This window comes from Pan paniscus, chromosome 22, assembly GCF_029289425.2.
Source record: "Pan paniscus chromosome 22, NHGRI_mPanPan1-v2.0_pri, whole genome shotgun sequence".
Lineage (NCBI taxonomy): Eukaryota > Metazoa > Chordata > Mammalia > Primates > Hominidae > Pan > Pan paniscus.
In genome coordinates, this window is record NC_073271.2 from 40,016,679 (window position 1) to 40,032,674 (window position 15,996).

Genomic DNA, 15,996 nt, shown 5'->3' on the forward strand with positions numbered 1-15,996 from the left:
TCTCTACAAAAAAAGAAAAAATTAGCCGGGCATGGTGGCACTCACCTGTGGTCCCAACTACTTGGGAGGCTGAGGTGGGAGGATCACTTGAGCCCAGAAGTTCTAGGCTGCACTGAGATACGATCAAACCACTGCACCCCAGCCTAGGTGACAGAACAAGACTGTCTAAAAATAAAACAAAACAGAAAGGCCTTTCCTGTAGCACTGCTGGACCTCTAGTCTTTGTGCCATCCTCAACTCTGTAACAGCCGCTTCCTGGTAAACCCATAAGTCGTCCCACACGTGTAGTCCAGCCTAGGCCAAGGACTTTCAGGGAACCCTACATCGACTTCCGGCTCCCCACTCCTGCTAAGCTTCTTCCCCTCCAGTGCCCTGCCTTGCCGGCCTGCTGCTTTAGCTGCCCAGAAGTCTGGTCTCTTGCCTCTCACACCATTACAGTGCACCACACTACACTATGTTCACGCACTTAGCAGCTGTGTTCACACCCAATCTCAAATATACGTTTTGTTAAAAAAAACTTCAGGACTCTCTAAACGTATGATGCCAAGGGTGAAGTTAAGCCCTGGAGACTGAGTCAGTAGCAAGTTTGCAATTCTGCTTCTTCGATTACAGTTTAATGCTCTTCCTCCTTGTTCTTGAGCACAAGTGTCTTCCTCATTGTGGCTGTTCTGTAAATTAGGGCTCCCCAACCGCCAGGGCCACAGACACATACTGGTCAGGCCACACAGCAGGAGGTGAGCTTCAGGCCAGGGAGCAAAGCTTCATCTGTATTTACAGCTGCTCCCCATCGCTGGCATTACTGCCTGAGCTCCGCCTCCTGTCAGTCAGCAGCAGCGCTGGATTCTCCTAGGAGGGTGAACCCTGTTGTGAACTGCACATTGGAGGGATCTAGGTTGTGCGCTCCTTAAGAGAATCGCATCCCTAATGATGTGTCCCTGGCTTCCATCATCCCTGGATGTGACCGTCCAGTTGCAGGAAAACAAGCTCAGGGTTCCCACTGATTCCACATTATGGGAAGTTGTATTCTATTACATATTACAACATAAAAATAATAAAGTGCACAATAAATGAAACGTGTTTGAATCGTCCTGAAACCACCCCAACTTTGTCTGTGGAAAAACTGCCTTCTATGAAACTGGTCCCTGGTGCCAAAAAGGTTGGGGACTGCTGCTGTTAATGACTAAGAAAGACCAGGTCTCCCCCTTCCCATTTGGTGATTTTTGTTACAGATTAGCTGTCTCCATTGTCCTGTACCTGACTTGGACCAGACAGCACAGAGACCCCAGGACTGTTTCATCTTCAGTGGGTCCCCAAAGACAAAGACCACCTCGACTAAACAGACTGTTGTAACTATGCATTAGGCCTTATACAGAAAAGACGTTGAAATTCGGTTAGGCTTCCCGAAACGCTGGCTATAGAAACGACCCCAAATTTCTACGTTTGAGAACACTGACTTCCATTCTTTATAATGTTTCCTGGGCGCCTCAAGCTTCGCATTTGACTAAACTCTAGATTCTGACCCTTTTGATTATTTTTGGTTGACAGTTTTTGACATTTTATGGCTGGGAGTGATGGCTCACACCTGTAATCTCAACACTTTGGGAGGCCAAGGCTGGAGGACCACTTGAGCCCAGGAGTTTGAAACCAGCCTGGAAAACATAGTGAGATCCCGACAAAAGAAAAGAAAAAAAAAAAAAAATTAGCTGGGCGTGGTGGCTGCCCCCGTGGTCCCAGTTACTGGCGGAGGGGGTGGGGCGGGGGGAAACAAGGCGGGAGGATCGCTTGAGCCTGGAAGGTCGAGGCTGCAGTGAGCCGTGTCCCGCCACTGCACTCCAGCCTGAGCCAACTGAGAAAGACCCTGCTCCAAAGAAAAAAAGAAAAAGAAACACCCGCGCCCCGCCCCCCGCCCCCCCCGTTTACGTGCACAAGAAGCCCATATGCAGTTCAGTGTGAGGTTTATTTTGTGGCATTCCGAAATGCCGAGGGCCAGGTCCCCACAAAAACACTTGCGGCGTGAGGGAGACAGGAAGAGCCCAGCGGTAGGCGGAAGGCACGCGCCGGGGACACTCAGCGCGATAAGGAGCCCGGCCGGGGAGCAGCGGCCCGCCGCGGGACGCCCGAGCTGCGGGCAACGCGAGGGCAGCGAGGCCGGCGTCTCTGGTCTGGGAGCGTCCAGGCTCGCTCACCGCGCGCGAGGCCCGCCTGCCGAGTCCTGGCCTCAGCTCCGGCGCAGGGCCCAGCGGGGCGCCCACTGCCGAGGGAGGAAGATGGACGTGTCCCGGGAGCCCCGCTCCGCCTCCCACTTCCCACCTCCCGGTCCCCCGCGGCCGGCCCGGGCGCCCTTCCGTCGGAGGCCAAGCGCCGCGAAGACCCGCCCCGTGAAGCCTTGCGCGCCCCGGAAATGGTCATGCGGCGGCGCCGAGGCCGGAAGTGGCTGAGGCCGGCGGCAGCGGGCGGCAGCTGCGGCGCAACCGGCTCCGGAGCTGCCTGGCGCGGCCGGGCGGGCGGCGCCGCTCAGGCTCGGGCTCCGGCTGGGCCCGGCGCGGCCTCGGGGCTACCCATGGGGCGCGGGGGGGCGGGCCGGTGACGCCGGACGCCCATGGACGCCTCTGAGGAGCCGCTGCCGCCGGTGATCTACACCATGGAGAACAAGCCCATCGTCACCTGTGAGTGCCCGGAGGCGGGGAGGGCGCGGCGGTCGTTGGGCGGGCCCGGGCCCTGGCGTCATGCACCCGGCGCCCCCAGACCTTCAGCCCCCGGCGCGCTCCGGGCTGGGCCGCTTCCTGGAGGTGTGACCAGGGCTGCGGCTGAGGCGGGGCCCTCTGACTTTTCGGGGACGCCCTCTGACCTTCCCGCCGGGCGACCTCTGACCCCTGGGGGGCGCCCTCGGGCCGGCTGCAGTTGGAGCCGGTGGAACCCGGCGGACTCTGCCCGGGACTGGGCGCGCGCCGGCGTCGAGGGCGAGGAGCGGGGGCTGCCGCCGCCCCGTCCCGCCCCCGTTGAGCCGCGCGCCCGGGACCTGGGGGCCCCGGGCTCTTCCGCCGGGCGGTTTTGCCCGCGGGCGCCCTTTCCCCGACTACGGGGAAGTCCTTGGGGGCTCGCAGAGTTGCAGGCGTTGGCGAAGTAGGAACAGTTTGTTGCGGGGTGAAGCGTCAGGCAGAGCCGCCGGGACTGCTTTCGCTCCTACACACTTCCCCGCCGCGCACTCAAACCATTTTACGGATGAGAAAGCCGAGGCTCGGGCGCTTAGGCGAGCTGCTCCCCATGAACAGCCTCCCGCTCGAGTCTACACTACGGACACCTGGTGCCTCTTGGGTGTCGTGTCCTCCCCGCACCCCTCCTTTAATGCATACACAAAGGAACTGTTTTTCTGTTACGGGAAAAATGTTCCCTAAATTTTATAAGTGTGACTCTCCAGAGTTAAATACAGTTAAGAACAGTGAGCTTATGGGAAGTATTGAAATGTTGGTTGGCTTTTTGGTGACTTGCAGAGAGGTGTTTCAGACTGTTACGATTTTTGACCTTTGACAGTATTCTGTATTTTCATGCATGTATGCAGTTAGTTTTTTTCTAATTGTCTTTCATGCTTGGAAAGGAAGCACTCTCTGTTGCAAAATCTGGGTGCCCAGGCCACAGTAGACTGTATGTCGTGAGAACTCCTGTTTCCCTCTCACTCTGTCAGCGGGTGTGCACCTGCTGTGTTCCTTCCTGTTAGATCCCTGAGAAACTGTATATTGAAGGTTGAATTTTGTTGCTTCAGCTTTAGATGATAGACTTATTTCTTTCCTTCCTTTTGCTTTATTTTTTCTCTTCCCCTCTCCTCTCTCTTTTTTTTTCTACAGAGACCTAGACGAGATGATAGACTTTTCTTAGGGAAGTGGACTGTGTCTCATTTAAAATTGGAGACTTGCATAGTTCAGCAGTAGCTGTCTTTTTTCCTCCCCAGAATATTTGTCAGCTGAAAGTCTTTCCCTACTCTGCACCTTCAGCCCCAGAGGGCAGATGTGGGTAGAGCTGGTCTGCAGGCCCTGCAATTTCCCAGGGGCTTTCCCAGTGCTCAGGGAAGATGAAGCCATGCGCAGTTCATGTTAAGTTTTACTGTCTTCCAGAGGTTGAACATTTTTCTCCTAAAGTGCTGTGCACGTTGTGAATGCTGGATACACATTCATTGCCTGTACGGACATCCACACATCTAATTTTATCTTCTACCTCCTAGCTTGCTTACATTTCAATAGCAATATGTATTTATAGGCATTATGTAAATACATTTCTGAGGAGAAAGTTCCTAAGCTCTATTGGATTCAACCATAACTAAAGGGGTAAAGTTTGTTATCTGGTTGCCAGTGTTGGAGATATTTAATGTTTAGTTTTGTACATGCGTGCATCACGGACAGCTGAAGGATGCGGTTTTCTTTCCTACAGATTTATTGGATTGTCATCTTGGTGGTGGGTTTTTTCCTGTGTTTTGAGCAGCAGAGTGAATTTTTTTTTTTTTCCTTCTTCTTCTTTTTTGAGACGGCGTCTTTCTCTGTCGCCCAGGCTGGAGTGCAGTGGCATGATCTCGGCCATGATCTTGGCTCACTGCAACCTCTGCCTCCCGGGTTCAAGCGATTCTCCTTCCTCGGCCTCCCGAGTAGCTGGGATTACAGGCGCATGCTGCCATGCCCGGCTAATTTTGTTTTTGTTTTTGTTTTTCGGTAGAGACAGAGTTTCACCATGTTGGTGAGGCTGGTCTCGAACTCCTGACCTTGGGTTGTCCACCTGCGCAGCCTCCCAAAGTGCTGGGATTACAGGCTTGAGCCCCCACCCTTGGCCTCAAGCAACATAGTGAATGTTAATCTCTGCATGGATGGTACACTGTCCTAGAAGGTGCAAACTTTCATTCATTGGAGTCTCAGAAGAGAAGGGGGCTTCAGTAGACTTTCAAAGTTAACTTGAAAAATGATCACTTTAAAAGTGAAGGTAAAAAGCTGACTTCATACTTCCCACTTGAAATTATGTTGTGGTATATCTGGGACTGAAGCTTTAGGAAGCACTTGGCCTGGTTTCACTTTATGCCTTCATCTTGCTCCTCTCTTTCAGCTATACATGTTTTGAAAGGAGAAGGTGGTATGAACAATTGCTTTAAAAAAATCCACCCAGAGGCTAATTAACCCTTAACTTTTTAATATTATGTACATAGTTCTCTTAGTAGGCAACATTTTTGTTTTCAAAAATCTTTTAAATTCTTACTTGAAATGGTATTACCTCAGATCTGTTCATTTTAAAATGAAAGTAGAGTTTATGCATGTTGTGAATTTTTTTTTCATAGAATGTATAATATTTTACTTCAGTGAAAATGCATTCTGCTTAGACCTTTCTGGGAAGAATATAGAATGTAACTGGTTCAGGTGAATTTAAAAACTGTGTGTATGTAGGGATAGAAGAATGAAAAGTTCCCAAAGATTAAGGGTAGATTATTACTTTAAAACCTAGCTGATTATTTCGCTTCATTTTATTATTATTATTTTTTTAGAGATGGGGTCTCGCTCTGTCACCTAGGCTAGAGTGCAGTGGCATGGTCATAGCCGACTGCAGCCTTGCTGGGCTCAAGTGGCCCCTCCCTTAGCCTGCCAAGTAGCCAGCACTACAGGTATGACCCACCTCACCTGGCCTGAATTATTTTAATAATATTTTGAAGCTCTCCAAAAATTTTTTTTTTTTCTCTCTGAGACAGAGTCTTGTTCTGTTGCCCAGGCTGGAGTGCAGTGGCACAATCTCGACTCACTGCAACCTCTGCCTCCCGGGTTCAGTCGATTCTCCTGCCTCAGCCTCGCAAGTAGCTGGGATTACAGGCGTACACCACCATGCCCACCTAATTTTTGTATTTTAATAGAGACACAGTTTCACCTTGTTGGCCAGGCAGGTCTAGAACTCCTGACCTCAGGTGATCTGTCCGCCTCGGCCTCCCAAAGTGCTGGGATTACAGGCGTGAGCCCCCACAGCTGGCCCTAAATGTTTTAATAGACTTTAGCCCATAATTAAACCTCCTGCCTAACGGGCTCCTGTGAAGAGGGACTAGCACAGTAGGGGCCTTCTTAAACTCAGAACTAGTTGTAGCTTGTAAATACTGAAGAGTGTATGTGAAATGTGCAGGGATGGGAGCTGAACAGTTAGTGGAACTAATGCTTTGACGGGGTTGGGTGATGAATGACCGAATCATAGCAATAGGAAAACTTGTAGTATATTTTATTAATCATGAAAAATGCCTGGCGAAACTGAAACAAATCCAGCAGATCCATTTGGTCTAAATTTAAATTTTAGCATAGATTTGTTTTTCAGCCACAGGGTCAGTTTTCTGTTTTGAAATAGACTTGGGTTTCTGTTCCAAGGGTGTATTAGGAAAGACACGTTCCTTTTCCAGCTATCTCATTCAGTTAGTGACAAAGTTAATGTAATTCCAGTGATTTGTGGCTTTTCTTTGTTGACTGTCCTCATACCTACAATAGCACATACCTGTTATTAGCTTGGAATTGAATTTCTCTGAACAATAATAGTACCCTCCCTCTAGATGATCTGTTCTCATTAGTCACATCTGTTGCCTGTTTCATTTTTCTGAGTTTCTGTATTTGGGGTTCCAGGTCTGATATTAGAAACTTTTAAAGGGGAAAACAGGCAACAGAAATGAGCAGATATGTAGAGCTTCGTGTCTGGTTGGACTTCGGGATTTTCCCCTGTAGGTTAAAATTTTTTTAATTTTAATTTTTATTTTTTGAGACGGAGTCTCGCTTTGTTGCCCAGGCTGGAGTGCAGTGGTGTGATCTTGGCTAACTGCAAGCTCCGCCTCCCGGGTTCACGCCATTCTCCTGCCTCAGCCTCCCGAGTAGCTGGGACTACAGGCGCCCGCCACCACGCCTGGCTAATTTTTTGTATTTTTAGTAGAGACGGGGTTTCACCGTGTTAGCCAGGATGGTCTCAATCTCCTGACCTTGTGATCTGCCCGCCTCAGCCTCCCAAAGTGCTGGGATTATAGGCATGAGCCACCGCGCCCAGCCAGGTTAAAGTTTTTAAATTTACACATTGAAATTTTCTACTAAACCTGAAAATGTGGTGCTTGCGATTTAACCATCACTAGTTTCACTACCAGAAAAGTCACTTGAAATGTCTGTTTAAATGGGTGAATATGTTATAAATGCAGATTTTGTTCCATATTGAATTCTCAAGGCAATGTTGAACCAAAGATTGAAAAGTAGGAGAAACATTCTTCTTAGGAAATCTCAGTTGTTGCAGAGAGTATGTATTTGGAGGCGGGGACTAAAGGCACCAACAAATGTGCTTAACTTACTATGTCATTTCTACCCGAGCATGGTTAAAAACCATTCCATCTTGTACGCATGACCTCGGTTCTTACATAATTTCACAGACCCTTAGCTGTGAAACGGGTACAGTACCAACCCCATCGGGTTGAGAAGGGTGTGTAAAGCACTCAGGAGAGTGTCAGGATTATAGTCAGTGTGCAAAAAAAGTTACTAAAGAGAGGTTCCTCAATTTTCTCTGTTCACAGTGCTTTTAGTGTCTCGGTAATTTTTTTCATGGCATCTCTAGGCTAAAAGGAATACTTAAAAATTCCATTTATTAAGTAGTTAGGTTCCAGTAATTTATTAAATATTATGTCCTAACAAGAGCTGTTTGAAAAAAATATATATATAAGTTGGAAGAAAAAAAAAATTTTCATCCTTCTTCCTAATTGCAGCAGTGTGCTCCGTGGGGGGCAGGCCCTGCGGGAGCTCCGTGGCACCTCTCACCTGAAGGTCGGATTGGACGCTGCTTCTCCCTTTGGTTCTTTTTTTTTTTTTCTTCTTTTTGGTGGTACTTGCTTTTTATCAGAGCAGCCACCCTGTTTTGCAACGATAATGATGTCATCGAAAGAAGTGGAGCCCTGATCTGATGTTGACACTGTGAATACCTTGTGTGGGGTTCCTACACCACAAGCATTGCTGTTTCCCTCATAAATTTAAAATATCTCTTGGTGCCTCTCTGCGTAGTGTGTGGGAAGCCTAGGTACACAGTTTGGGAACCCGTGCTGTTAGTGTTATTAGCCCAACTCCAGGGTGGATTTGAACTGATACTTTAGAAGTGAAAAGCTTCCTTTCTTTTCAGCTCACACACCTACTTTACTACAAGATGTGTTTCTGAAGAGTTTCTAGTAAGTTCTTTATGCAGATGAAATGGAAAGGTCTGATTTTTTTTTTTTTTTTTTTCTTAAGTGCTGATGAATCTCTGAAATAATCAAGTATGATACAGCTTGGGCAACATAGGGAATTCCTATCTCTACAAAAATGAAAATAAAAAAGTTAGCCAGGTGTGGTGGTGTGCGCTTGTACTCCCAGCTACTTGGGAGGCCGAGGCGGGAGGATCACTTGGACCTGGGACGTCAAGGCTGCAGTGATCTGTGATTGTACCTCACACTGCAACCTGGGTGACAGAGCAAGACCTGGTCTCAAAAAAAAAATAAAGGCTGGGCGCAGTGACTCATGGCCATAATCCCAGCACTTTGGGAGGCCAAGGTGGGTGGATCATGAGGTCAAGAGATTGAGACCACCCTGGCCAACATGGTGAAACCCCGTCTCTACTAAAAATACAAAAATTAGCTGGGCGTGGTGGCTCGCGTCTGTAGTCCCAGCTACTCGGGAGGTTGAGGCAGGAGAATTGCTTGAATCTGGGAGGCGGAGGTTGCAGTGAGCCGAGATCATGCCACTGCACTCCAGCCTGGCGTGAGACTCCGTCTCAAAAAAAAAAAAAAAGTATGTCGGGCATAACACATGAACCAGTCTTTCCTTAGAGAGTTTTTGCTGTGTGCTTCCACCAGAGGCCTGCCAACTGACAGTGTGATTGTGTGGCTCACTCTGGCTGAGTTGGTTATCTTTTCATGGAAATACAAGTAACTGACTTAAGGATTTTTTTGTCGTAGGAAAGTTTGTTGCCAGTTGACAGAGTGTCTTCCCTGGAGTCGCATGCCTTAGTGTGTAAGTGTGTGGTCTCCAAAGGTATTGCACACTGATCTCCAAATACTGACCCTCCCACCCCCGTGCTCCACTCTGGATCTGGTGGCTTTAGATCTGGAGTTAGAGACCAGCAACGGCAGAAGATTACAGGGTCTTTTTTTTTTTAAGACATGGTCTCACTGTGTCGCCCAGACTGGAGTGCAGTGGCATGATCTCGGCTCACTGCAGCCTTGACCTCCTGGAGTCAGGTGATTCTCCCACCGCAATCTCCCGAGTAGCTGCTTGTGTGCCACCATACCCAGTTAATTTTTTATATTTTCAGTAGAGATGGGGTTTCGCCATGTTGCCCAGGCACGTTTTGAACTCCTGGATTCAAGCAATCCGCCCTCTTTGGCCTCCCAAAGTGCTGGGATTACGGGCATAAGCCACTGTGCCCAGACAGCTGCAGGGTCTTAAACAGTCAAAACATTCCCAACTCAGTGCCTGCCTCTGTGGTTGTTTGCCTCAGAGCTTCCTGTGGCTTCCTGTCCTGTGTCTCACCTTCTTTCTTCCTCAAATCTTTCCTCTATCTGCTCTTAATGTCAAATATAGTCACAGTGTTTTGGCCTTAGAGAATATTTGTTTTTAAATTAAAAATTGATAACCTTGGAGTCATTTGTGACTTCTTTTTTCTCTCACAACTGACATTATCTTTGAAATATATCTAGAATCCAGCTATATATAGGGCCTGCCTGGATAATCTGGGATAATCACATCTTGAGCTCCTGAACTTAATTAAGTCTACAAAGACCCCTTTCCCAAATAAGGTGACATTCACAGGTTTTGAGGGTTAGGATGTTGTGGGGCACCATGCCACCTGCCGCACCACTGTCTGTGTTAGCTACCAAGCGCGCAGTGGCCGGCATTCATCAAGCGTCTTTGGTTTTAGACAGCTGCGTCCGTATTTGGAGGTTTGTCCTTCCTGTACTCCTGACTGAGGGAATGTTATCTTGACATTTGGGCTTCTGGGTTCTAGATGTGAATATAAGGTGGGGTGATCCCTTCTTAGGAAAAGTCCAGCCTCTTCTGTGCTCTCTCCCTTATGTGGCTTTTTGGACGTTTGTTACATGGTGTTTCATTTCTGAATATTATTTTAGGCCCCTGTTTGCAATTTTTTTTTTTTTAACAGTGACCGGGGACCATTCCATTGTATGTTTGGACATTTTTCTTTTCTTTTTCTTTTTTTTTTTGAGACAGAGTCTCGCTCTATTGCCCAGGCTGGAGTGCAGTGGCGTGATCTCGGCTTACTGCAAGCTCCGACTCCGCCTCCTGGGTTCACGCTATTCTCCTGCCTCAGCCTCCCGAGTAGCTGGGACTACAGGCGCCCACCACCATGCCTGGCTAATTTTTTTGTATTTTTAGTAAAGATGGAGTTCACCGTGTTAGCCAGGATGGTCTCGATCTCCTGACCTTGTGATCTGCCCGCCTCGGCCTCTCAAAGTGCTGGATTACAGGCATGAGCCACCGCGCCTGGCCCATTTTTCTTATTTTTAACTGAGATCTTTTAGCAGTTTGAAGCAATTGTATACATTTCAGAGTTAGCTGGGCATGGTGGTGCGTGCTTCTAGTCCTAGCTACTTGGGAGACAGGCCAGAGGATCGCTTGAGCCCAGGAATTTGAGGCTGCGGTGAGCCATGTTTGTGCCACTTCACTCCAGTCTGGGTGACAGAGTGAGACCCTGTCTCGAAAAACAAAAAACAAAAAAAAAAACAATTTCAGGGTTGAAATTTTTAGCGGAGCCTTGGAACTGACAACCACCTGTTTGGATAGTAACTTTAACTCAATCTGTAGCTTGCCATTTGTGGGCACTGTCAGTTCACCTAGACCAGTCAGCAAGCTCTAAACATCCAGGTTAATGAGAAGGGCCGTCAGAAGTCATTTTGAAGTTGAGGAGCTGAGGGCTGGTTTTGCTGTGACTGGCCATGATCAGTGTAACTGTTTAGTAGCACAGCTCGGACCAATATTAGCATGTCTGATGACTCCTGCTTTACCAAGTACTTAGGGAAGGCAGACACCATCTGTTCACATGGAAGCAGGGAGTTTGTCCCTAAAATTATGCCTCTGAGAAAGCCTTTGCCATATAATTAAATAAAAATGTCACTTTAGCATTCTAAGAATTGAGTAAGTAAGCTATACACTAGAAATTTTTAGTATAGTCTTATTCCAAAATTAAATTCCTATTCTGAGAACTTGATACCCAGCACTGTCTTTGCTTCTCCTGTAGTCTGTTCTGTCCTTTGGGGATCCTGGGTTGTCTAGTGTGGAGTATGGAGGAGTTGGGCTGTTTTCATCAGTGAGCAAACATTTACGGAGCACCTATTACATGCCAGTTACTGCTGAAGGGGCTTGGGTTATGTCAGAGAGCAAAGATCCCAACCCTTTGAGAGTTTACATTCTGTCAAGAAGAGATAGACAATAGACAAATAATGTTAGGTGACAAGTGCTATGGAAAAAAGAAAAAGAGAAGGATAAGGGAAATGGAAGAACTGTAACATTTCACATATTTTATTATAAAAGTGCAATATGTATCAAAGTAGACAGAATATTATAAAGAGACCCTACAAACCTTTCACCCAACTACAGCAATTAGGTGAATTGCCCAATCTTGCTTCTCTATACCCCTCATTCTCCCCAGTCTTATATTATTTTGAAGCAAATCTCAGACATATAATTTATCCACGAATGGATGTTATGGACTGAACATTTGTGTCCCTTCCTACACACCGAAGCCCTGACTCCCAGTGTGCTAAGAATAGGAGATGGGCCTTTGAGAAGTACCAGGGCTAGATGAGGTCAGGAGGGTGGGCCCTTTATTATTGGATTAGGTGAGGAAGAGTGAGAGGACACCTCCCCCTTGAAACCAGGAAAGGCCACCTGAGGATAACAGCAAGGAAGTGGCTGTCTGCAGTCTAACACAGGCCTCACCAGAAACCTAATCTACTGACACCTTGATCTCGGGCTTCTTGACCTACAGAGCTATGAGAAAATACATTGCGATTTTTTTTTTCTTTCTTAGGGTCTTTTCAGAGAGAAAACAAAAAACAAAAAACTGTTTTCTAAGCCACCCAGTCTATGGCATTTTTTTTCTTTTTAAAAATTTTTTTCTTTCTTTTTTTTTTTTTCTTTCATGGTATTTTTTAATTACACCTAAAACGTTTCTTTCTTTCTTTTGTTTTTGTTTTTGAGATGGAGTTTCGCTCTTGTTGCCCAAGCTGGAGTGCAGTGGCACAATCTCAGCTCACTGCAACCTCCGCCTCTCGGGTTCAAGCAACTCTCCTGCCTCAGCTTCCCAAGTAGCTGGGATTACAGGCACATGGCACCATGCCTGGCTAAATTTTTTTTTTTTTTTTTGAGATGGAATTTCACTCTTGTTGCCCATGCTGGAGTGCAGTGGTGCGATCTCGGCTCACTGCAACCTCCGCCTCCCAGGTTCAAGCGATTCTCCTGCCTCAGCCTCCCGAGTAGCTGGGATTACAGGCATGTGCCACCATGCCCAGCTAATTTTGTATTTTTTTTTTTTTTTTTTTACAAAGACGGGGTTTGTTAGTAGAGATGGGGTTTCTCCATGTTGGTCAGGCTTATCTCGAACTCCCGACCTCAGGTGATCCGCCCACCTTTGCCTCCCAAAGTGCTGGGATTACATGTGTGAGCCACCATGCCTGGGCCTAAAACGTTTCTTAATACCAAATATTCAGTGTTTAAGTTTCCAGTGTGTCTTAAATGTCCATTTTTAAAACTGTTTGAATTAGTATCCAAATACAGTTTTTAGATAAATCCTTTAAGTCTCTTAAAATCTTCATGTTCCTTCTGTCTCTTTTTTTTTCTTTATAACTTGATGAACCTGGCTCATTTGTCTTGAAAAGGTCCCACTGCCTAGACTTTGGTAGTTGGAGGTGGAGGCTGGGTCAGCTTCAGGCTGGATTTTTTGTCGGCAGGGCTTTATCATGGGTGGTGCTGTTCTTCCAGCAGGTCCGTGATGTCTGATTACCTCTCCTTTTGGAAATTGGCAGCCATTTATTTTCACATCACTAATTCCCTAAAGGTTGCAAAATGGTGATATTCTCATTTCCCTATGTCTTTTTTTTTTTTTTTTTTTTTGAGACAGAGTCTTGCTCTGTCGCCCATGCTGGAGTGCAGTGGCTCCATCTTCGCTCACTGCAAGTTCCACCTCCCGGGTTCACGCCATTCCCCTGCCTCAGCCTCCCGAGTAGCTGGGACTACAGGTGCCCGCCACCACGCCGGGCTAATTTTTTGTATTTTTAGTAGAGATGGGGTTTCACCGTGTTAGCCAGGATGGTCTCGATCTCCTGACCTCGTGATCCTCCCGCCTCAGCCTCCCAAAGTGCTGGGATTACAGACGTGAGCCACCGCGCCTGGCCTATGTAACCATTTTCAAAGTGAGTTGGTTCACTGGCATCCTTCAGAGGTGATCAGTTGGCGTGTCTTTGTTGTTCGTTTAGTATGGCTGTGAACTTAATCATTATGAACATACTTGATGTGTTTCAGTCCATTGCATTGTTGCCTCGTTGGTGAGCAGGTTGTTCTCCCTTTGGCCAGGGAGAGTCTCTTTCATGTTGGGGTCTAAGATAGAGGCGTCTTTGTCAGATTCTTTCCTATCTAGCCTGAGAAGATGTTCCGGGCTCATTTTGAACATTTAATTTCCTGATCTGCACTTAGCAATTGCCAAGGAGCCCTGATTCCTTTTAGTGAAAAATAGTATTTCAAGACCATAGTCTGCAAGCTTGGGCTCCTAGTTGCTGTGAGGCCTTTTCAATAGGCAGAGCTAGGAATAGCTAGGCATTTTTGTTTGTTTGTTTTTTGTTTTTGTTTTGTTTTGTTTTGAGACAGGCTCTTACTCTGTTGCCCATGCTGTAGTGCAGTGGCACGATCTCAGCCCACTGCAACCTCTGCCTCTCAGGTTCAAGAGATTCTTGTGCCTCAGCCTCCCGAGTAGTGAGTAGCTGGGATTACAGGTGCATGCCATCACATCTGGCTAATTTTTATATTTTTAGTAGAGACAGGGTTTCACCGTGTTGGCCAAGCTGGTCTCAAATTCCCGACCTCAGGTGATCCACCCACCTTGGCCTCCCAAAGCGTTGGGATTACAGGCGTGAGCCACCGCACCAGCCTAGGAATTGTTCTTTGTTTTTTGTATTTTTAAGATAAAATACATCATAAGTTCACTCTTTTTGATGAAAACTCAGGGCTGCAGGGTTTTAATTAACAGCTCCATCCTCTGTGTTTTCTCTTTTCCACACTGAAAATCCTAATTCTCATGGGTACTTGAGGAGGCTAGAGTTAGAGGTTCCCCAGCTCGTGCTGCTTCAGTCACCTGGAGGGCTTGTGGACACACAGATGGCTGGGTCCATTCCCCATTTCTGAATGAACAGGTCTGGGTGGGGCCTGAGAATGAGCATTTCTAACAAATGCCCAGGTGGTGCTGATGCTGAAGGGCCAGGGGCCACTGAATAGAACATCACACGATTGCTCACTTGCTTTCAGTTGCTTTATCCCTCATTACATAGACTCTGAATAACACTATTAACTCCACCATCAACAACAGGACTAGTGAACACAGGTCTAGAACTGTTTTTGACAGTTCTTATTGGCATTTGGATGTATCCCATAAGGAATGAACTGTCAAATTACTGTAGTTTTAAAGTTACTTGTCATAGCTCCTCTCTCTGAGATTATACCACTAAATGTATATGTATACATTTAAGTTCACTTGTTTTATTTTTCCTGATTATTTTTAGGGAAAACCTTGAAAAAATCTAATTGCTTTATAACTATATAAAATATTTACTTCCAAAATTAAATCTACAAAATGAGGTCTATTTAAAGAAGCCTTGTGTATGTTCTGTCCTCTCCATGCTAACTCCTCCCTTCCTGAGTACTCCATCACAGTTTTTATGGTTTTCCTTCCACGTGAAAAACATCCAAACATATTTGTATTTCCCTTTCTTAGCTTAGACATTGCCAGCTGCACACACTGTCCCACCTCACTTTCCCCCGGACTCCACTCCACGCTAGGAGTATGTTGAGATCATTCTCATTCCATGATGTCGATGTTCTGTGGTTTATTCTGCCAGTCCCCTCCTGGTGGAATTTGAGTTGTTTTGTGTTTTACTGTTTCCAGTAGTTGTGCACAGATAGCCTGCCTGTGGCCTTTCCGACGGGCCTGTTGGGATGGAGCCCTGCAGGGCGGGTTGCTGGGCTGAGGCAAATGGTTATGTCACTGTGCTGATGCTGCCTCAGCTCCCTCCTGAGTGCTTGCACCATTGGGAAACTGCCTGTAGGCCTCGCTGAGAAGCCAGCCCTTGAACAAAGGCAGTGGCAAAGGGGAAGTCTGGGGAAAGACCAGTTTGGGAACCCTTCTGTCTAAAGCCTTAAGGCATTGGGGTGCCAGGAACAGGAGTGTCTCTTTTTAACTTGTAAATACAGTACTGTTGTTCAAACTGCTACAGTAATGCTGTGTTTATTTAAAAAATGTATACACTGTTAAAGGCTGATTCCTCAGTATTCTTATATTCAGATGCATTTATCCAGTCTTTTTGTTTTTAAACTCTTGAATTTTAAGTTTGCTCTCTGAGGGCTAGAGAAGGCAACTTGTTTCCTTGATTAGAAGAGTTCATTCAACTTCTTAACATTCTTGGCCTGTGTGTTCTTGTCTTTTAAGTTAAAACAGAAAAAGACTGGGACTTTCTGTCTTTTGACTAGTCTTTACGTGTAGTAGTTCCTTTTCTGCAAATTTCCACAGTAGGAAACTTGATGAACACTAATGTATGGGTTTTCTTTTGACCCCACCTACAGTGGGTAGTATTGTCATATGACTGGGTGCTGGGAGAGAGCAGCAGAGGGCAGGTGTGTGTGTGTGTGTGTGTGTGTGTGTGTGTGTGTGTGTGTGTCAGAGGGAAGGTAGAGACCACAGGAAGGACCTGGAGGAGAGCCAGGCTGAATGGGTATAACGTTA

The 15,996-nt window shown here is 46.8% G+C and overlaps 1 protein-coding gene across 1 annotated transcript in view; it reads left to right on the forward strand.

Annotated features, from left to right (window-relative positions):
* Positions 1-2,413: 2,413 nt before the first annotated feature.
* Positions 2,414-15,996, forward strand: part of TRAPPC10 (trafficking protein particle complex subunit 10) — a 94,664-nt gene continuing 81,081 nt past the window's right edge. Inside the window, exon 1 of the mRNA XM_034948130.4 lies at positions 2,414-2,666. Within this exon, the coding sequence (XP_034804021.1) occupies positions 2,600-2,666 (67 nt within the window). The 5' untranslated portion in view covers positions 2,414-2,599. The remainder of the gene's footprint in view (positions 2,667-15,996) is intronic.